This window comes from Salmo salar, chromosome 17 (genome assembly GCF_965601325.2).
Source record: "Salmo salar chromosome 17, fSalSal1, whole genome shotgun sequence".
NCBI classification, from domain to species: domain Eukaryota; kingdom Metazoa; phylum Chordata; class Actinopteri; order Salmoniformes; family Salmonidae; genus Salmo; species Salmo salar.
In genome coordinates this window covers 5,475,539-5,498,600 of record NC_138307.1, presented here as the reverse complement: position 1 = coordinate 5,498,600, position 23,062 = coordinate 5,475,539, and the positions used below count along the sequence as shown (strand labels likewise).

The 23,062-nt window shown below is 47.0% G+C and overlaps 2 protein-coding genes across 7 annotated transcripts in view; one reads left to right on the top strand and one right to left on the bottom strand.

The window, feature by feature from the left end:
• Positions 1–3,316: 3,316 nt before the first annotated feature.
• Positions 3,317–14,977, top strand: gja5b (gap junction protein, alpha 5b). 2 transcript variants are annotated; one of them, XM_014151234.3, is made up of 3 exons: positions 3,317–3,967; positions 4,079–4,115; positions 10,772–14,977. In XM_014151234.3, exon 3 carries the CDS (start codon positions 10,803–10,805, stop codon positions 11,994–11,996), a length of 1,194 nt encoding a protein of 397 aa, XP_014006709.1. In that variant the 5' UTR covers positions 3,317–3,967; positions 4,079–4,115; positions 10,772–10,802; the 3' UTR covers positions 11,997–14,977. The 2 variants fall into 2 exon arrangements, with proteins under 2 accessions (XP_014006709.1, XP_014006710.1); XM_014151235.3 differs by lacking the exons at positions 3,317–3,967; positions 4,079–4,115 and adding an exon at positions 8,838–9,190.
• Positions 14,978–16,192: 1,215 nt separating this feature from the next.
• LOC106575079 (B-cell CLL/lymphoma 9 protein) overlaps positions 16,193–23,062 on the bottom strand; it is a 109,729-nt gene continuing 102,859 nt past the window's right edge. For all 5 annotated transcript variants that reach the window (XM_014151238.3, XM_014151237.3, XM_014151241.3 and 2 more), the window contains 4 exons: positions 22,063–22,159; positions 19,463–21,737; positions 18,926–19,174; positions 16,193–18,634 (listed from right to left, as the gene is read on the bottom strand). In XM_014151238.3, coding sequence (XP_014006713.2) covers positions 17,505–18,634; positions 18,926–19,174; positions 19,463–21,737; positions 22,063–22,159 — 3,751 coding nt within the window. In that variant the 3' untranslated portion in view covers positions 16,193–17,504. The remainder of the gene's footprint in view (positions 18,635–18,925; positions 19,175–19,462; positions 21,738–22,062; positions 22,160–23,062) is intronic.

Genomic DNA, 23,062 nt, shown 5'->3' with positions numbered 1-23,062 from the left:
TTTAAGGCAATGTTCCCGCGTTCGCTGAGACTGCATTCACAGTAAACGCTGCGTATGTCGTCTCGTTCAGAAGATTACCTTAAAATGTTAACACAGGTCTTCCGCGATACGGATTGAACCCAGCCCTTAATTGAGCTACAGAATCAATTGTAGACATTTTGGTATGATTTGGACATGAAACATGTTATATCAGGATAGAGACTGGCATTGGATTCATGCCACAGTAAACCAATGTCATTCTGGAATTTGGTTGAACTATCCCTTTAAGAGATTGAGTTGGAATTTGACAATGACAATGATTAGCGACAGTTGGACAACTCCTCTCATTTTCTATACATTCAGTCTTTTAGCTTCATCTATTGTGTAAACCTGCATAGTAACTAGTTTTCATCATATATCTCATTATATCCCATCCAGACCTGTCCCGTTTCAGGTACTTTGATTGTTTAATTAAGCTTGGAGGTACCAGGTGTGCGGGGTTTGCACTTTTGGCACACTTTATTGGTTTCATTCCACTAGGCAAGCTCAATCAAGTGCAACTAATGTATTGGGGTGGAAAACAAATACTATTTGAACCCAGGTCTGGACCCACCCCTAGATGAAATATGTACTTAAGTACTCTGAACGGTTAAATTAGGTTGCTGAATCTAGTCAGTGTACCCATCCTCACCACATTAGTGTGTCCTCTCTCTCCCCTTTCCCCTTTTATCAGGACAGAAGCAAGGCTCTCCCTGACAGGCTCATAGGCAGGCGGTTGCCCTGGCATTGCTCTCACCTACGCAGGGTGGAGTGAGAGAGGGCTAAATAAAGGGAAGGCATTTTATCTACGTTCTCATGACCAGCGATATAGAGAGGTGTCGGGAGTCAGAGAGGGGCTGATGACAAGTGCTAGAGGCCTGCTCACACTTTCCACTTAAAGTTACAAACCCCATCACCCTAGAGGGAGGGAGGGAGGGAGGGAATTACCGAGAACAGTGGAAGAGACAGAGAGTGAAAGGATTATCACCTTAACCTAATGATTATCACCTAATGCATATCACATAACATTTTGGCCGCCAACCGGCTTCATCAGAAAGAGGAACCTTGATGTTTCCCATTTGCTTCAACTGGGGCCCCCTACAGGTTATCTCGCAGGTTAAAAGCCCCCTATTGCTGGCACAGGTCACTGCATTGTCTAATGCTCCTTGACAGAGCTGTGATTGGTCCAACCCAAAGCGTGTTGAGTGGCCAACCAAACTAGGACATGAAAAGATTTAGAAACCTGTAAAGAGTAAAGATTGAGAAACTGTAAACAGCTTTTCGGATACAGGCCTATTCATTCAAATTAAAAGGGCAGTTCACTCCAAATATCTAACTTGGATGTTTTCAGACGTTAAATGTGGTCTAATGTAGAGATGAATCCATGTCCTATGCCATCGAATGTGTTGATACAGCTACATGTATACGCCTCAAATTCCAAATAAATGGAAAATGATAAGCGCATACTAAAATCTGGAAATTATATGCCGATTATCTTTTCCATTCCACAGATGGCCTGGGACAGATACTTATCTCAACAATAGACCACTTTTGAAATGTCTGAAAACATCTGACCAACTTTGATTTTGGAATGTGCTTTCCCTTTAACATGAATGTCAACATTTTAGCAGGAAAAGAACAATTTTGTTATTGAAAGTCTAAAGTAGTGTAACTTCCCCCAGATTTGTGTGGACACTGTTGCCAGAGGACCTAACTCCAGACTAGACAATCACCTAGCAGGAAAACTCATGATTCCAAGAAAACCGGCTAAATATGTACCCTCTCGGACAGATGTTTTGTCACAAGTCTGAACATCACAAAGCTGTTCTTTCTGATTTGAGGTTGGAGAAGAAGGGGTAAATAAAGGCCTAGCACCCACGGGAGACAAACACTCTCTCTGTGTGGTTACAATTGAGCTCCTCTGGCCATGCTGATTGGTCTACAATGACTGACATGACAGTTGATGCCATGAACCTGCATTTTTAGATCAACCATGTGCTTGCCTGAAAATTCTCCATGGTCCTTTGTGAAAGGCACATTTGTTTTTGTAGAAGGAATAATTGTTGTCGAATCATGCCAGAGCTGTAGGCGATCAGTTGAATTTGAACGGTTGGAATACAGCAGCTGTCCATATCAACGCCAGAACGCAGCCTATATTCTGATGATTTAAAAATGTGTTCCAAAAGGTTTCTTTGGCTGTCCCTATAGGAGAACCCTTTTTGGTTCCAGGTAAAACCCTCTGTGAAAAGGGTTCTACCTGGAACCCAAAGGGGTTCTACATAGAACCAAAAAGAGTTCTCCAAAGGGTTCTCCTATAGGACAGCCAAATAACCCTTGTAGGTTCTAGATAACACCTATTTTTCTAAGAGTGTAGGGAGACCATTGGCATCAATGGTTTCACTGGTGTAAATACAATGTTACAAGGCTGATATGATAATGTTTTCAATGTTGTCTTGATGTTAACATTCAACAGCTTACAGGTCATTTCTACAGTTACCACTGTACACTCTTAGAAAAAAAGGTGCTATTTAGAACCTAAAAGGGTTCTTCAGCTGTCCCCATAGGAGAACCCTTTGAAGAACCCTTTTTGGTTCCAGGTAGAACCCTTTTGGGTTCCATGTAAAACCCTTTCCGCAGAGGATTCTACATGGAACCAAAAAGGCTTCCACCTGGAACCAAAAAGAGTTCTCCTATGGGGACAGCTGAAGAACCCTTTTGGAAACCTTCTTTCTAAGTGTGTACTTGCTTATAGCCATAAGGCTGTAATAGTATTGCAAACAGGCCTTGCAAAGCAATCAGTAAAACCCAGGAAGTAATGGAAAATCAAGTTGTAATTTGGTTACTTGAAAATAGATTGCATGTGTCCCTCTCTTTCTCTCTCTGTGTGTGTGTGTGTGTGTTTGTGTGTGTGTGTGTGTGTGTGTGTGTGTGTGTGTGTGTGTGTGTGTGTGTGTGTGTGTGTGTGTGTGTGTGTGTGTGTGTGTGTGTGTGTGTGTGTGTGTGTGTGTGTGTGTGTGTGTGTGTGTGTGTGTGTGTGTGTGTGTGTGTGTGTGTGTGTGACGTGCACTCCTGTGTGTGTGGATCTATGTATGGTTTAGGGAGCAGAGACAAAATGGGAGTTAGTGGCCAATGTAGAATTGCCATTGTGTTCTAATACAATCTGACTTCCCCTCCTGACCTGAGATATTCCTCTCTCTAGAATAGATTACCAGGCAGGCAAACCGAGGGCATTGTGGGCTGAGAGAGAGAGGAAGGCAAAGGAGGAGGAGGAGAGGAGGAGGAGGAAGGGAGGAGGCTATTGGAGGGCTGCCGGGTGCTGGGTATGGTAGGAAGGACAGGCCACAAGTGATGTCTGGTATTTCTTCCACTGCCACCATGCTTAAGGCTGCATTTCTGCCCGTGGTCTGTCTGGTAGTCTCCTACATTACAGACAGCTGCTCTTGCTCATCAGCCTGAGGTCTGTGCCCTCATCTACTCCGTCCGTCCTCGAAGTCTGCATCACCAGTCCCTCTACCCTGATCTCTGCCAAGGAATGAAAAAAGGGAAAGAGAGGGAAATAGTAATTATAGTTGATGAAAACATTTAAGTTTTCTTAAAGTTGAAAGATTCTGTTTTCTTCCGCTGATCATTGACAGATAGTGGATTTGATCCCTCAACACATCACACCAACTGGTGAGAGACTCAATTTTCTGCCCCAGAGGAGAGAGATTAACAGCTTTCTGTTTGGACTCTAGAAGAGAGACTTGACATTGGTGGACAAACCCAATCGTCTTTAGCCAGGACACTGAAAGAGACTAAGTTTGCTGCTTTACCGTGACAGACACAACTTTCTGTGTCAAGACAAGACAAGATGAGCAGTCTTCTGTCTGAACAGAGACACACAGCCTAGAAAGAGAGACCAAGACCTCTGGATTTCACCCTTTCAGGGACAACTTTTTGCCTTAATACTGTAAGACTGTTCTACTACAATATACCTTACCCCTAATATTGAGAGTCCTTTACTTTTCTTCCCTGTCACCTGAGCACTGAGAAAACCTTTCTGCATTTTCATTTTTAACAGAAAAGGCACCAGCCTGGTCTAAGCAGCTGCATCTCAGGTAGAGTACTGTGTGTGTGTGTGTGTGTGTGTGTGTGTGTGTGTGTGTGTGTGTGTGTGTGTGTGTGTGTGTGTGTGTGTGTGTGTGTGTGTGTGTGTGTGTGTGTGTGTGTGTGTGTGTGTGTGTGTGTGTGTGTGTCAGTCTGTCAGTCTGTCAGTCTGTCAGTCTGTCAGTCTGTCAGTCAATGGTGGAAAAAGTACCCAATTGTCATACTTGAGTAAAAGTAAAGATACCTTAATAGAAAATTACTCAAGTAAAAGTGAAAGTCACCCAGTAAAATACTACTTGAGTAAAAGTCTAAAAGTATTGGGTTTTAAATATACTTAAGAATCAAAAGTAAATGTAATTGCTAAAATATACTTAATTATGAAAATGTAAAAGTACAAAATATTATTTATTCCTTATATTAAGCAAACCAGACAGCGCCATCTTCATGTTTTTTAAAATATACAGATAGCCAGGGACACACTCAAACACTTATACATCATTTACAAATGAGTATTTACAAGTGAGTCCGCTAGATCAGAGGAAAAAGGGATGACCAGGGATGTTCTCTTGATACGTGTGTGAAATGGACCCTTGTTCTGTCCTGCTGTCACGCCCTGACCTGAGAGAGATGGTTTGTTTCTCTATGTGGTTAGGTCAGGGTGTGGGGTGGGCATTCTATGTGTTGTATTTCTTTGTGTTGGGCCGAGTATGGTTCCTAACCAGAGGCAGCTGTCTATCGTTGTCTCTGATTAGGAACCATACTTAGGTAGCCTGTTTTTCCTTTGGGTTTTGTGGGTAGTTGTTTTCTGTTTTGTTCCTTGTAACCTGACGGAACTGTTGACGGTCGTTTTTGTTGTTTTGATTTAGTGTCTTCATTAAAGTAAAATATGAGCACTTTACACGTCGCGCCTTGGTCCCCTTTGTACGACCGCCGTTACACCTGCTAAGCATTCAAAATGTAATGAGTGCTATTGAGTGTCACGGAAAATGTATGGAGCACAAAATACATTATTTTCTTTAGGAATGTAGTGAAATAAAAGTAAAAGTTGTCAAAAATATAAATAGTAAAGTACAGACACCAAAAAAAACTTACTTAATTAGTACTTTAAAGTATTTTTACTTAAGTACTTTACACCACTGGCGCGTGCATGTATGCGTGGATGCATGTGTCTGTGCATGCCCTGGACAATGCATACAACTTAACATTAGCAGTTTCCAAGCCAGCATAGATCCGTAGCATCTGCTGTGATGTTGAAGGATTAAGCCTTGTTTTGTTAGTACTGAAATATTATCCAACCTGTCAGATGAATTTGAGATTAAAGTTGACTCTTTCAGACCAAGGGATTGCAGCCTAAACATAGAAAAGCAGTTTATAGTCAACTGCTCTGGCGTTGCCTCCAAAGACAAAACCCTCCTTGTCTTTAGACTTTTTGTTTGTGCTGCTGGTGATCATGCTAGCAGCACCGAGCAGATCGGATGACAAACCAGAGAGCACATGCAAGATGAGTGACATGAAATTGAGCCAAAAATAAAACAAACATGACATAGGAAGGAAAAGAGCAGCAAGCCAAACAATATAGAGAGCAGGAGTAAGTCAAAATAGGGAAGTCATACATTCTCAGAGCTTAGACTATTGTTATTAATAATGGGTGGACCCTTATCCTGATGTAATATCTTAATATTACATTGTCCTGTGACCTTGAGGTGAAATGTGGCCAACAGTATTCAATGGGCTTCGAGTGACATGAAAGAATGGTGTTAAAAGGCTAAAAAGAGCTTAAAGGAAAGGACATGATGTCAGACTAACTCTGAGACATCCATAGTTAGATGGTGATGATGCCTTTACACACACTATATATACCTTTCTCATTAACCTTCGTAGAAGCAGTTGACTTTAGACACTTAAATAAGTCGCTTGATAAATAATTAAGCTTCGAATGATTAGTGGCAATTATTCAGTCAAAGCTAATTCTCCAAAATGTTTAAAGATATAGGGCTATGCTCTGTGAAATTGAAAAATGGTCTTAAGTAGTCTCTTAAAAGTAAATAAGTAGAAGGGACTGAACGATTCAGGAGGAGTCCATTACCCTCATTGGCCAGACTTCTAAAAGTAAAGTAAAGTGTGGAATTGCGAATAGACTATAAGGATAGGCTAAAGATGATCCAAATGTCCAAACCCTTTACTCTGTAGCTCCCAGGTGGCAATAACTGGGAGTAAATGGTGTGTGTGTCTACCAAGACATAACATAACAAAGTCATGGCTGGTTTACTCTACCATTACAGTACCTCTACAGAAAGCTATCATTCAGGTACCAGACTTTAGTAAACCCTGCTGGAGAGAAGGTTCACCTTTTTGAAGTTTTATCTTATTTTCTACTTTAAAATGTGAACTATCCCTGATGGGAATATTTTTCATTTGTGACTAACTGGTCTGTATGAAGATTGATTATGTTAATAATAACTTATTTATGAGCAGTGTGGGAAGGCAAAGGCCCCAGTGGACTGTCTCCCCTATTTCAAATTAGTCAGAAGGCTAAGAGTGAAAATCATCTATCTTGCTGTGACAGACCTAGAGGGACCATACTGTATGTATGCCATGACCCCCAGGAATGTGGAAATAGTGTTTGGTGTGGAGTGTACAGCAATCAAGCCACATTGTGTAGAATAAAAAAATACAGTGAGGGAAAAAAGTATTTGATCCACTGCTGATTTTGTACATTTGCCCACTGACAAAGAAATGATCAGTCTATAATTTTAATGGTAGGTTTATTTGAACAGTGAGAGACAGAATAACAACAAAATAATCCAGAAAAACGCATGTCAAAAATGTTATAAATTGATTTGCATTTTAATGAGGGAAATAAGTATTTGACCCCTCTGCAAAACATGACTTAGTACTTGGTGGCAAAACCCTTGTTGGCAATCACAGAGGTCAGACGTTTCTTGTAGTTGGCCACCAGGTTTGCACATATCTCAGGAGGGATTTTGTCCCACTCCTCTTTGCAGATCTTCTCCAAGTCATTAAGGTTTCGAGGCTGATGTTTGGCAACTCGAACCTTCAGCTCCCTCCACAGATTTTCTATGGGATTAAGGTCTGGAGACTGGCTAGGCCACTCCAGGACCTTAATGTGCTTCTTCTTGAGCCACTCATTTGTTGCCTTGGCCGTGTGTTTTGGGTCATTGTCATGCTGGAATACCCATCCACGGCCCATTTTCTATGCCCTGGCTGAGGGAAGGAGGTACTCAACCAAGATTTGACGGTACATGGCCCCGTCCATCGTCCCTTTGATGCGGTGAAGTTGTCCTGTCCCCTTAGCAGAAAAACACCCCCAAAGCATAATGTTTCCACATCCATGTTTGACGGTGGGGATGGTGTTTTTGGGGTCATAGGCAGCATTCCTCCTCCTCCAAACACGGCGAGTTGAGTTGATGCCAAAGAGCTCCATTTTGGTCTCATCTGACCACAAAACTTTCACCCAGTTGTCCTCTGAATCATTCAGATGTTCATTGGCAAACTTCAGACGGGCATGTATATGTGCTTTCTTGAGCAGGGGGACCTTGCGGGCGCTGCAGGATTTCAGTCCTTCACGGCGTAGTGTGTTAGCAATTGTTTTCTTTGTGACTATGGTCCCAGCTGTCTTGAGATCATTGACAAGATCCTCCCGTGTAGTTCTGGGCTGATTCCTCACCGCTCTCATGATCATTGCAACTCCACGAGGTGAGATCTTGCATGGAGCCCCAGGCCGAGGGAGATTCACAGTTCTTTTGTGTTTCTTCCATTTGAGAATAATCGCACCAACTGTTGTCACCTTCTCACCAAGCTGCTTGGCGATGGTCTTGTAGCCCATTCCAGCCTTGTGTAGGTCTACAATCTTGTCCATGACATCCTTGGAGAGCTCTTTGGTCTTGGCCATGGTGGAGAGTTTGGAATCTGATTGATTGATTGCTTCTGTGGACAGGTGTCTTTTATACAGGTAACAAACTGAGATTAGGAGCACTCCCTTTAAGAGTGTGCTCCTAATCTCAGCTCGTTACCTGTATAAAAGACACCTGGGAGCCAGAAATCTTTCTGATTGAGAGGGGGTCAACTACTTATTTCCCTCATTAAAATGCAAATCAATTTATAACATTTTTGACATGCGTTTCTCTGGATTTTTTTGTTGTTATTCTGTCTCTCACTGTTCAAATAAACCTACCATTAAAATTATAGACTGATCATTTCTTAGTCAGTGGGCAAACGAACAAAATCAGCAGGGGATCAAATACTTTTTTCCCTCACTGTAAGTGCCTTGGCAGTAGGAAATCATATTGTTTGACATTGCTTCCTCGACTGCCTAGTGGGGGACAGGATGGCGACCAAGAACGCTCAGACAGAAATGTAAAGGGAGGTGAGTTTCTATGGGAAGTGAGTCAATCTCAATGACTCTTGTCAAACTGATTTACTAAATGATGTGCAGCAGCAGTAAAACCCATTCTTCCCCCTAGAAAGAAATTCCAGGTTATTTTGCCATGTTTGAATAACCGTTTTTATACACCAATATGGGCTAGTATTATTTCTATTATATCTTATAAAAAACGACTTTCCACTCAGCCATAGTTCCCATAACTTGCCTGAGGTCACTGTCGTGGCCACTAGAGCTTAAATCGTCCTCACACACAAACTACTGGTCCGCTGTAGATAAAGCAGGGAAACCCTATTACCCCACTTTCCCTCTTCCTCAGACACACACACATGCGCACACACACACACACACACGCACACACGCACGCACGCACGCACACACACACACACACACACACAGACACACACACACACAGACACACACACACACACACACACACACACACACACTGTCTAATCAACACCCTCACTTGAGCTTAAAGAGCACTGATCCTGCAACTCCATACTTTCCATTGGTCATGCCCTTCAGGAGAAGTGAGGGAGAAAGAGAGGGGAAATGCTACAAAGTTACAGTAATACACAGTCTCGTCTAGAGAGAAAGACTGAGGATCTATACAGTCTGAAGAAAATACAACCTTCAGTGCCAGATGGATTTTAGTCGAAGGAAGGTTTAATGTCTCTGCTGGTAAGACTGAACACAACTTCTTAGAAGCGAACACAACCTTAACTTGAACCACTTAGTCTGTACAACGGTAATTATCATACTGCATAGTTTGTCAAACATCAAGCTTGCATAGCTGTCTTTTTACATATGCTATTTAGTTTAATAAAGGTTTTCACTGTGTGCCTACTGTATGAAACTAAGTACTATGAAAAGTTGTTCAATAGACACTACTTAGTTTATCCTTTATTTGAGTGTGAGTGGGGGGAGTCTGGAGTACACACTACTGTACTGTCTGTGCTCATGGAGCCGATGTGGAATCGCCAGCTAGTGAGCTGTGTGTGCTAGTAGTGTTCAACATAGAAGTAGCTGTTTCCTTTGCTCTGCAAGGGCCAAGGCTTTTGTATCGGGGCAGGTAACGCTGCTAGTTCGAGTGCAGATATATATGCACAGCGAGAAGAGCTGACAGTAGAGTTCATGGGGTGATGAAATGGTAAAGCTCCGGTGTTCATAAGTTAGACCTAAACAACTACCAAGAAGAAGAAGACTTTCCTATACTAAAAATAATATAGTTATTTACTGTATATTGTCATATATGGCGTCTGTTATTGGAAAATGCTTTTGAGGGAACGGGTCCTTTGAAAATGTCTTGACTCAGTTCTGAGACGGATTCATTTCTATTAACAGAAACAAAGTGCATTGATTTATTAGTTCTTAGCTCTTTATACATGTTTTACATCTTACCAGTCACTACTTCCTTATTGACTTTGTTTGTTTTCGATGTGTCAAGAAATACGCACCATCAATCTCTGGCCAAAGGAAATGTAAATCAGTATGTCTCAGTCTTTCCCAGGCTAAGTAATGCAAAGATAAGCCCTGTGACATGTTTATTTCTGTGTTTTTGTTGACTTTAGACTTCCTTAAAACTGACATCTCAATTTCCCAGATTGCTGGGCCAGGCAGGCAGGGCTGTGGGAACATACTTGGCTCAAACTAGGTCAGTCTACTGAGCCCACTGTGGTCACACAGGGAGAAAAGTCTATTAATATACCCACTCCACAGCCCCAAATACATCGCCTGGTACAAAACAGCATAGAATCGTAAAGCACAGCATCACTCAGTACAATACAGCACAGCATTGCTCAGTACAGTACATCACAGCATTGCTCAGTACAGTACAGTAAGGTACAGTACACAGAGCGCAGCAGCTCAGCACAGCACAGAATACTTTGGTGTAATGAAGAGAAACTTGGAAACCAGTCAAATAAAAACACAAGTCAACACTGCATGACACAAGTGAATTAAGTGTGACAAGCCATGAAACAGAATAATTAAATGTCCTGAAAAAAGAAACACAAATAAAATATCCCACAGAACAACAGCACTTTCATTCAATGCAGAAATGTAATTAATTTATCTATAAGTGCAGTAGATTGTAGTTAACGTGGTCCCAGATCTGTTTGTAATGTCTTGCCAACTCCTATCATTAATGGCATACCAGTGACCATCGGAGTTGGAAAGACAACGCAAACAGATCTGGGACCAGGCTAGATGGTAGTTATAGATGGTGACTGACTGTTCCCTGACTGCTCTACTCTCTCTCAGGCCGTTCCAGAGGTGTGGTGTGTGACGGGTGATGGCCGACTGGAGTCTCCTGGGCAACTTCTTGGAAGAGGTGCAGGAACACTCAACGTCTGTGGGCAAGGTGTGGCTCACCATCCTCTTCATCTTCCGTATTTTGGTCTTGGGCACGGCCGCCGAGTCGTCATGGGGCGACGAGCAGGAGGACTTCACCTGCGACACGGAGCAGCCCGGTTGCGAGAACGTTTGTTACGACACGGCCTTCCCCATCGCCCACATTCGCTACTGGGTGCTGCAGATTGTCTTCGTGTCCACACCGTCGCTCATCTACATGGGCCACGCCATGCACACGGTGCGCATGGAGGAGAAACGCCGGCGCAAGGAGCAGGAGGACCAGGGGGGAGGTGACGGGGAGGAAGGAGGAGGGGAAGACGGAGAGGAGAAGCATTATCTGGAGCACGGGGAACAGAAGGGGGGAGAGTGCGAGAAGGAGGGCAGCGGCATGGGCAGGGTGCGTCTGCGCGGGGCGCTGCTGCAGACTTACGTGTTGAGCATCCTGATCCGGACGCTAATGGAGGTGGTCTTCATCGTGGTGCAGTACATCCTCTACGGGGTCTTCCTCAACGCCCTGTACGTGTGCCACAGCCGGCCCTGTCCACACCCGGTTAACTGTTACGTCTCGCGGCCCACGGAGAAGAATGTGTTCATCGTGTTCATGCTGGCCGTGTCGGGCGTGTCGCTGTTTCTCAGCGCCGTGGAGCTCTACCACCTGGCCTTTAAGCAGTGTCAGAGGTTTCTGAGGAGGAAACGACAACAGCAACAACAACAGCTGCTACAAGGACGCACGCCCTCAAGTGCTACGGTCATCTCCGCTGAACCTGACAGCCCACCCCGTCCATCCATGCCCTGCACCCCACCCCCAAACTTCAGCCAGTGTGTTAGCTCTTCCCCTCACACACACCCCATGCATTCCCAATCCCACCCCCATCCTAGCTGCCCCCCCTTCAACAACCGGCTGGCCCACCAGCAGAACTCAGTCAACATGGCCACTGAGCGCCACCGTGTTGTCCACAATGACCTTGAAACGGAAGACTTCCTGCACGTGACCTATGAGGGGCACGCCGACACGCCCAACGCCTGCACCCCGCCCCCTTCGCTGCTCCAAAACGGTTTCCTGAAGGACAAGAGGCGTCTGAGCAAGACCAGTGGCTCCAGTAGCCGTGTGCGACCGGATGACTTGGCTGTATAGCGCCAATTCCCAACACACACACTGTCCCTGGATCGTTTCAAAGACACACACACACACACACACACACACACACACAAGACTGGGATGACTATGACTCATCTGTTGTAGGGGACTAATTTGAACACTGCATGGGACAAGTCAACGAAGTCACAAAGTATCACAAGTCATGAAACGGAATACTCAAACTAATCAAGCACAGCTGTAGAGGGGTTAGAGCCTTCATATTTAGCCCTCAGGACTAATCCACTAATGTGACTGTCTGAGACCTCTGTCTGTCTGAGTCCTAAATGGCACCCTATTGCCTATATAGCGCACTACTTTAAACCAGGGCACATATAGCTTTGGTCAAAAGTAGTGCACTATATAGGGGAATAAGGTGCCATTTGAGACATTGACTCTGACTACTGTCACGGAGTCTCTCCCTGAGAGACAGGGGGGCCTTGTGTCAGACCTGAGAATGAGTGGGTCACTGCCACACTATCCGCTCTGTGACACTGACTGGCTGATGGGGACAGCTAAGTGGGACAGATGACAGCCAGTCTGTCACTCAGAGAGAGAGAGATATGTGAAGGACGGCTGCCTGTCAGTGACCCACAAACGCACGCTTAGACGAATGCTCTGCGTGTGCAAGCTTGCTCTCTCTCACGCATGCACACGAACACAAACACATACACACACGCTACATTTACAGAGGCACGCAGACACTTTCGTTGGCATACAACACAAACACGCAGACACACCATGTGAATCCTGATGTTGTCATCACTTCCCACCAGAGATCCAATAGGACCTACAGGGATGACCCGTGGGATTTTTGGTGTACTATGTATGGTTAAAGAGAGACAGACAAATTACAACCTATTCTGATCAGGGCTTTATTTATGTGGAGCCATCATCGGTTAAAGCAGACATAACAAGCTTCCCAGGGTGTGGGGAGAACATAGTTCATAGTGCATAGTTCAGATACCCTGACTGACCCGGTGGCCCGTTTCCCAAAACCATCTTAAGCCTAAATTCATTGTTAGAACCTTCGTTGGAGCATCATTATAACTCAGAGCAGTTTCCCAAAATCATCAGTATTAACTTTGCAATTGAAAACGCTCGTAATCTAACGACTGCCTCAGACAACTCCTAGAACAGCTAAGTGCATCAGATGCTTTTTCGACCTCCCTCGTCACTTTATACACATACATCTCTGCTAAACATTGAATCACATGGTTTATATGTCTCTGTGACTCTGATAACTTCATGTAACCGATGTGAAATGGCTAGCTAGTTAGCGGTGGTGCGCGCAAATAGTGTTTCAATTGGTGACGTCACTCGCTCTGAGACCTGAAGTAGTTGTTCCCCTTGCTCTGCAAGGGCCGCGGCTTTTGTGGCGCGATGGGTAACGATGCTTCGTGGGTGTCAGTTGTTGATGTGTGTAGAGGGTCCCTGGTTCAAGCCCAGGTTGGGGTGAGGAGAGGGACGGAAGCTATACTGTTACATTCAGAACAAAGTCGACTAGAAATGCAAAGATGCTTCAAATGAAAACCGAGACGACTGCATTAAAATATAAACAGTAGGCTGTAGGCCTATTTCAATCATATTGAAATACATTTAATGTTCAATCAATTGAGTTCTAGTTTGTTCAGGGGCGCAAGTTGATTTTAGAAGTGGGGGGGGGACATAATAAATATATATATATTTTTATTCAGTCAGATAAACACTCCAAACAGCCTACCTGACTGCTCGGAGGAGTCCACATGGTCCTAAAGCACACCGTTGCATCGTTTTGTATCATATTCCAATGATATGGGGGGGACAAAAATGCCATTTCAGAATGTGGGGGGGACATGTCCCCTGTCCACAGTGAAAGTTGCACCCCTGATTTTGCTACTTGTAGGCTACTGTCAGTATTTGTCTCAACATATTCCCTGTGTGTGCAATGATGTGCCAAATCGGTGATTTAGTGCATTTTCATTGGGTAAGCATTATTCATAATAAACTGTCTCAATAGGAGCTGATCCGTAGTCAGTATTGTGAAATAATTATAATGTTAAGGAAATATTTGAATGAAGAAAGCTGATCCGAGACCAGCGCTCCTTTTCTTTCGAGCCTATCAGTATCGACACAACGCTCCAACGACCCTCTTTGCGACCGTTCTCTCTGCGTGGTGTTTTGGCAGACGCATGTTACTTCTTCCTTCGGTCGTTGTAGGAAAGACGCATCATTAAAACACTCGTAAGCCTACATTCCATCGCTATCGGAAAACCGGGCAGAGACCTTGAAAGTGATCTTGCCAAACGAGTGTCTGTCTCGAGCCAGAGAGGAATTCTCTTAATTTTTGGAAAGTGATACCCTTTCAGAATTAGCAAACAGAAGTGCTGAGATATATATATATATATAAAAATAAGACCTAGCTTTTTTACCTGGTGGTATGTGGTCGAAAACTGAAATAGTTTTACACTAGTTTACTGAATCTGTGTGTATAATGTTTTAACAAATCTCCGATTTACGTTTTGAAATGTTTAACTAAATCTAAATACGAATTAACAAAAAAAATGTTGTTTAACTAATTTTCAACATATCTTTGTTTAATGTGAATTATATTGTATTGGGGGGGGGGGGGGGGGGGTGTCATTGCAATCACATTTTTGTAAACGTTGCACTTTAGCAAAAAGCAATGTGAAAATCTATGTATCTTTAGTGTTCCAAATGTTTTCATGTTCATTTTGTATGTAAAAGTATATATTGTCTGCCGTTAAAAACACATTTACCCGTGACACATGATAGGAATTTGCAAGCTATGTCTTATCTACTCATATTTTAAGTAGAGCGATTCTATTTTGCACACTGATGACAATAATGTTCACTGTTCTATCTGCACTGTATTGTATATTGACTGTGCGTACGGTAAAGAACACTGATTCTCTTCTCACAAATTAAGACAAAATGTAAAACGAGCACAAACTCAATATATACATCCCATATGTACCATGCACTGTATTTGACTGATATTTTCTAACCTATGAACACACCTCATCTGAGATGTATATTTTTTTAACTGGCCTCTTATCGAGCAACAGGGTCAATCATTTGAGTATCAGTATCCATTTGTCCTGATCTTTTAGAACCCCTCGTTATAGCCATATTTAATCTGTGTGTTTAAACCAGAGACATGAATGCCAGGCTTCACAGCTGCAGGACACACTTACCCTCTCTAAAATTAGTCGAGAGCAAAGCCCCCTTGGCCAGGCTGACGGACCAGGCTGCTCTCTGGAATGCTGGGTAATTTAATTATAGTGTCTTGGTGGATATTTAGAGCCAGAGGAAACCTTGAGAACTGATTCCCAGCATTTCTAAAAGTTTTGATAACAGGCTAGAGAATTATTCCCAATGTTTCCCAGGGCATGGTCTGGATGGGAGCCAAAGATAATTCCCTGGGGGGCTGGTTAACTTACATACAATGAGTATGTATGGACATTCAATGGAAATAGTCTCAACACCTGCGCTTGAATTCACAACGTATCTCAGAGTAGCAGTGCCGATCTAGGATCAGTTTTGCCTTTAAAGTTATAAGAGGGGGGGGACCTGATCCTAGCTCAGTACTCCTACTCTGAGACGCTTTGAGGAATACGGGCCCCGATTGTATAGTTATCATTTTGGCCTGAAACACTTGAAGCATTATATCAACCCGGGAGTAAAATCACTTGCCAACACCAGTCTGTCAGATATTGCTGCCAGTTCCAATCTTCAATAACAAAAAGGGTTTAACAATGCACTAGGCTCTATTGAGCAGTAGTTCAACCAGGTCCCCTGGGGGTGCTTCGCCTATCCACAGGGAATACTCGAAGAGACTCAAAAGACCATAGGCGTACTGGTGAAATGCACACGAGGGGGTACTTTAGGGAACAAAATGTGCTTGGTGGTACAGTACCCCAAAAAGTTAGAGAACCACTGGAGTAGAGTACCACAATAGGATAGTTGTTGGCATGGGCCCTGGAACTCGAATGGAACGTAAGCGCCACTGACCAGTGTTTCTCCACTAGGTGGCCATATTGCTCTATACAGTGTGAGATCCATTGCAATCGACACAAAGGATTTTTCCTTATAGTTGATGGAAAATAACATGAATCATACGTAGATTACGCCTCCAAAAGGTGTGATTGACTGGTGTGCTAGGGGAAAATAGCATACGACACAACACACGCCACCTGTATACCAAACAATAGCTTTTATTTGTCTTCCAACACCACAGCCCTGTACCAAATTCAATGGAGTCACATGACAATGTGTTAACACAGGAGAGGCAGGAACACTGATACAACCCATTACCTCATTTTCTGTCAAGTTTTTTTAATGACATTTTTGTTTAAAAAAAAAAAAATCTGCAAAATTGTATGGTCACCCCTCCAAGTAATCCAGACATGGTTAAGGCTGCTTCGTCTTCTTCACTCTCCTCTCTGTACTCCTAGCCTGGAAGGGTGAGAGCAGAGGCTTTGCTTACTGCCGTGTCCGTTAGGGCTGAGAGGGGTTTGAGGTGTGACAGACTTCCCCCCCAACCCACATCCAATTCTAAACCAGGCCTCATCAGCACCTCACTGCGTACGCCAGAGAATCACCCCTCCTACCAAGTGTTTTTTTGACAAAAACAGGAGAAAAGAAAACATTTTCTTTACAGCTAAATCATGTTTGTGCTTTTTTAATAATACTATTATCTGTATGAGGTCATCGTTTGGCATATCATGTAGAGTAACAAAGGAAAATGCAGTTTTTAAAATACTTTGACCCCCCCCCCCTACATGGTAAACAGAATTTCGGAGTGGGAGTTGCAGCGACATTTGGCTACCCTACCCCCCCCCCCTCCACAACCCCACCCTCCTTAACAAAAGAAGATGGGGAAACAAACTAGAAGTCACTAGTAAAATCCCTTTAACAACACAATTACAGTACACAAATACAAAGAGCACGTAATCTGTGGAGGGTAGTGATGAGATGAGATGTAAACATACAGGCAAAAATGGGACAAAAAAAAAACAAAAGGAAAAAAAAAACAGTGACCTTTTTGTCTTTTCATTCAGTTCGTTGTGTTTTTAATGCTTTATTGTTCTTTACATTTCGTAGTTCAGCTGTTCTTATAACAACAGTACAACTACGGACCTCTGGTCCCGGGTCATCCCTTGAGTTTTTATGAAGAGGCCCATTTCCTATCCGTCCGTAGAACACTGGAGCTTAGACTCGTGCCGTACATTCTACGTTTTCCCAAACAGAGAAAGATCAGTCCCCTCCGTGGAACACGCTGCAGTTGCACCACCACACCCGACGGACTGCTAAACCAGCCCAAAAGTGTCTCGGGATGTGTGAGTATGTGCCGGACTGAATGTATGTGTCCCCAGTCCACACAACAACAGCATAAGAGAGCACAAGTCTCATTTGTATTCCTTTGTTTGCGCAGGTTCTAGACTCCTAGGTTCTAGACTCCTAGGTTCCGAGTCAGGTCTTTAGTTTCTACTTGGCTGTAGCAGCTCAGAACATAAGGTTCCCGGGGTTTCCGGGACCAGGGTTGAAGCCCATGCCCATGTCCCCTGCCATGCCGCGAGGCCTCATCTGAGGCGGCATCATCATAGTCTGCTGGGGGCCACCCATGCCGTGGAGTGACATCATCATGTTGGGCGAGCCCACGGGGCCCGGGTGATTGTACATAGGCCCCCCCCTCTCTTTAACCTGCATCATCCCCTGCCCAGGTCCTCCCATCATGCCCGGCTGCTGCCCCGGTGACAGCATCCGGTGCTGGGGTCCCATCATGCCCTGGGACATGAAGCCGGGGTGGCCCGGGTGTGGCTGCCGCATGGGATTATGGCCAGGGTTCCCCATTGGCATGTCTTGGGGCCCCCCCATGTGGCCAGGGCCCGGCGGACCCCCCATCCCCTGCATGGGCATCCCCATCCTAGGGTTCCCCTCCATCATTCCCTGCATCTGGGGAGGGAAGCCCTGGGGGCCGGAGGGGTGAGGAGGTTTCACCCCCGGGCCGTCGCCACCACGGGGGAAGTAGGACAGAGTCTGGCTCGGCTTTTCCGATGGGATAATCCGGGAGAGGTCAAACTCCGGCATTCCGGTGGCTCCCGTTCGCATGACCTCGTGGAGGTCGTTATCATTGTTGAACATGTTGAAGTCCTGACCTCCTCCCGGGGTGTTGGGTTTACACATGCCGCCCGGATCCCCGCCGGGGCCCATGTTGCCCATTCTGCCCATGGGGCCCCCCTCCACCTGGAAGCCCATGCCGTGAGGGAAACCACCCTGGGGCCCGGGGCCGTTGTGGGGGAAGGGGACCTGCTGAGGAGGAGAGTGGCCAGGGGGGAATCCCTGGCCTCGGTGGGTGAAGCCCATACGGCCCTGAGGTATCATCTGAGGGTTGCCCATCCCTGGGTCCTGCCCGCCAGGCATCATCATGCCGTGGGGCCCCATCATGCCCGGCCCCATGGGCCCCTGGTGGGGTCCCCCCATCGGGTTGGGCGAGGGCATCTGGTTAGGCATGCCGTGGGAGAGGGGCTGGGAGCCCATGGTGTTCATACCCATGGGGCTGAGAGCAGGCATGGGGCCTTGTGACGTGGGAGCCATCATGCGATTGTGGCCAGGGTGGTGGTTCATTCCCAGACCTATAGGAGGCAGCAGAGAGACAGGCAGGGTGAGATCACTACATTCAAACCATAAAACAAAGAGCAAAAACATAAAATGCTTAAGCTTACGCCTCAGTATAGTGAATGTTCTAGGCTCCAGGGGTATGTGTAGAAGACAATTGCCAAGGTGCAAAATTGGATACAGATATGTATAAGTATTTATGATTTGTGATGCGTTAACAGAAAATGGCCTGGTCTAAACACCTACCTCTCTAGTACAGCTTTGTGGGTGTTTGTATGCAAAATATAACAGCATGTTGGAGCTCTTACCAGACATGTTCATGGGCGGCAGGTTCGGCGAGCGGGCCGGTGGCGAGTCGTCGTCCGAGCTCGCCACCGTTTTGATGGCGTTGTGGTAGAGGGGCGTGGAAGTGGGCATTGCGAACTTGGACATGCGTGACATCATGATGGACAGGGGGTTCTGAGATATCGTGGGCTCAGGGGGCAGGGCGTAGGGGCTGCCAGACGGAAGACTGGAAGCACTACTGGAAGGGGGTGCTGTGGGGGGACCATTCCCTCCTGAAGGGGAGAGGGAGAGGACGACGAGAAGGGGGGAGAGAAGAGGGAGAGGACGACGAGAAGGGGGGAGAGAAGAGGAGAGATCAGTTACATAAATATCCACTGTACATTCTTATGCAGAGAACACGTAGGGCTGAATCCTAATTAAACTCAAGCTTTCACACAAATCTCCCATTGCCTGAGTCTGAGTTAAAAGCACAGATCTCAAGTCAAGATTCAGTCCATAAAGCACAATCTACTGAACTGAATTGATGGAAGGCTAACAGAGGAGAAACTTCTGGGACTCACCTTGCTCCACGTTGCCCATCATGTTGGGTGAGGTCATGCTGAGCGGGGGCTGCTTGTTGTTCTGGGGGATGCCTGGACTCTGCATGGGGGGCTTGGGAGACGATGTCCACCCTGGGGAGGGTGCCGGGAGCGAGGGTGACTTCATGTGGACGGGAGAGGCTCCAGCCGAACCCATCATGGGGGGAGACTTGATGGAGGCAGCGGCCGCGGCCACTGCTGCCGCTGAGGGCCCCTGGAGCATGCCGGCCAGCTGGGAGGGCGTCTGGGGGGACTTGAGGTTCCCAGAGGGCGAGCCCAGCATGGGGGACTGGACCTGCCTTAGCGTAGGGGACTTGAGGGGGTTGATGTTGGGTGAGTTAGCCTGGCCGCCCTGGATGTCCTGAGGACCCTTGCGGCCCCCCATGTTCCTCTGGCTGGGAGGCGGGCCCGAGTTGGGGGGCATGTGGCTGAGGCGACCGTTGCCGCCGTGGTTGGGTCCTCGCTGGTCAGGGCCGAAGGGGGGTTCAACTCTGGGGCACCTAGGGTTCCCTGGCCTGTGAGGCCCCATACCAGGGAAGTGGCGGTTGGGGCCCATGTTGAAGTCCCCTGGGTGGTGCCCCTGGTCAGGGAAGGGAGGCCCCTGCATCATCTTCTGAGGGCCCATGTTCTCTGGCATGGAGCCTCCTCTCATCTTCATCATCTCCTCGGGGTTCATGTGAGGCTCCCCCCTCATCTTAGCCTGCATCATCTGGGGGTTGGGTCCCATGTTCATGTTCCCGGGGCCCATGCTGAACTCGGGGCCCATGTCCCGGCCCAGGCCCTTGACAAACTCCATCCTGGAGGATGGGCTCATGGGGCCAACGTCGCCAGGCATTCTGGGAAACATCATGCCTCCTCCGTTAGGACCGTTGCCGTCCATTGGCCCCCGGGGGCCGTTTCCCCCCATCACCCTGTTCATCTCCATGATCATGCCATGTGGCAGCCCCATGCCCTGCTTGTCACCCCCCATGCCCTGCTGGAACATGGCCTCCTGCACCGCCTGTGGGTTGGGGAACCTTTCCACCCGACCCCCTGGCCCTACAAACGGCCCCTGTCCGGGCAAGAAGCCCCTGCCGTCGCCCATGTTGGGTCCCATGTCGTCGGGCCAATTCATTCCAGGCCGGGGCCCCCTGGGGTTGGGGCCGCCCTCCATGCCCGGGTTAATCATGCCAGGAGGGAAGCCGCCGGGCATCCTCTGCATGTGGGGATGCATGGGGCCCCGGGGGCCCATGTTCATCTGCTCTGGGAAGTGCTCGGGGCCCCACATCTCCCCAGCCGAATTGATCTGGTAGGGAGGCGGGGGCCCGCGCATCATGGGGCCCCGGGGGCCTTGTTGGTGCATCATCATGTCGCCCATGGGTCCCCGGTGCTGCATCTGCTCCTGCTTCCTTTTCTTCTCCTCGTAGAACTCCTGCTGCAGCTTCAGCCATGCCATCTGCTCCGGGTTCATCCCTGTGTGAGCCCCGTGCTCACCGCCGGGCCCTCCGTGAGAGTTCATAGGCGGCCCAGGAGGCGGAGGCCCCAGCTCGTCCGGGGAGAATGACATGTCTCTGAGGCCTCCGGGCCCAAACAAAGTGCCATCAGGGCGGGGCCCCACAGGGCCTCCAGGCTTCCCCAGGCTCTGGGACTGGGCCATCATGGCCTGGAGGGGGCCCTGCTCCCCAGGCTTCTTGGGCTCCCCCTCCATCATGCCGGGGTTGGGCCCAGGAGGCCCGCCTGGGTTGCCCTGCCCCATAGCTACCATGTCTTTGAGGGATAACTCCTTGTCATCGGGGAAGAGCATGCGCTGGATGTCCCGTAGCGTCTGCAGGGAGCGTTCGCGGTGCTCCAGCTGCTCCTGGGACAGGCCCTCAGAGTTGTCCCCCATGCTGGACATCAGCTCGTGTGCCAGCTGCTGCTGCTGGGCCGTGAGTTTGGCGTCGGCACCATTGGGAAGGTCCAGAGAGGGGAAGACCTGTTGGGATGCCCCAGAGGGGGTCTGGTGGCCGGGCGTCCCTCCAGGGTTGCTGTTAGCGTCGTGGGGCGTGCCGTTCTGGGGGCTTCCGCTCTTAGAGTCCATGCCCCCAGAGGAGGCCCCGTCCTGGGGGAAGCTCCCAGGCTTGGCCCCCTGAGGCTGGGCCTCTGCTGGCTGCTGTTGGCCTGGTGGAGGTGCTTTGGAGGCCTGCTGGTGGTTCTGGTCAGAAGGGTGAGATGACTGCTGCTGGGGGGCTCCACCCAGCTGCTTAGAGTCACCCCGAGGGGGTCCCATCTGATTATTCTACAACACAGGGTGAGGGCGAAAGAGGGGTTGGTGGGGTTACCAGAAGTTCCCGCTCGCTGACACGTACACGTTAAGAGAGGCTTGTCAAAGCACGCCAGGGTGCATAATTAATATAGCTTCAAAAAATACACTATTATTTGTAGTTGGACAAATATCATAACGTTGTCAAAACCATGCTTAAAGTTTTAACATTGTTATGTAACATATTACCAGACCAACAAGGGGCACAATGCAAAATGACAGATTTCGATGATACCCCAAATGGTATGATAAATAATAGGCTAGTTAAATGTGGTTTTGTATTGAAGTGGGTTAGACTTACCACAGGTAGATGGGGCTTGTTGCCCTTGCCGTTGGAGTTGTTCATGTGGAAGGCAATGATGTTGTCCGAGTGGCCTGTGAAGACCGCATCAGCCGCCCTGCAGACAGCGGAGCACGCTCATGAGTAGGTGTGTGCGCATGCGTTTCAAACAGGCAACAGGTGGAAGAGGCCCATTTCAAAATCAGGATAATAAATGAATAATTGAAGCCTATCATCAAAGCCATATATTGACCACAATTGTGAACAATACACACTGCAGACATTAAACAAGGTCCAATGCGGACGTTTTCTTTTTTTCTGGGTAACAATTAGGTACCTTACTGTGAATGTTCTCAATGAAAATGGTCAAAAAGAAACAAAAACTACTTGTTAGCAAAGGGCAATTTCTCAAGCAAGGATTTAGCTAGGACTGTCTGGGAGTGGTCTGAGTTACCGCATGGTGATGTCGTGGGCCTTTAAATACATCTGCTTAGCATAGTCCTTGGTTCACTCCTCAGAATCCCAGACAAATGGCAAAAGGAATGGACAGAAGGTGGAAAAGGAAGGCATCTATACTTGGTTTCAATCAGCAATAACCACGAAGGACCCTCAAGACGATCAGAAACCATAATCACCCGTCTGCGAATAGGCCACAGCGGCCTCAATTACTCTCTCCAATTACTTCTTCCATTCATGTAGACCAGAGTGCAGAATCTAGAACACCTCCATCCGTCTCATAACATTCCAGCCCGGAAGGTGGTGGCAATGCACCCAATACTGGTATGCACACCACCATAAAACCTCAACGAGGAAGGAGTCCTTCGTTCACTGCAGCTCAAGGATGCAATCCTACTAATTAGTCTTCTGACTAGTCATATCAGCTCTTTTGCCAATAATTGGGCAAAACATCTGAATTGGGATGCCTGTGTAAACACAGCCAATGCGTTCTGGGAGGGAGTTCAAGCAAACTGTAAATCAGTAATAGCCAGTTGAACTACACTGGTGAACCAAACAGTTGAGC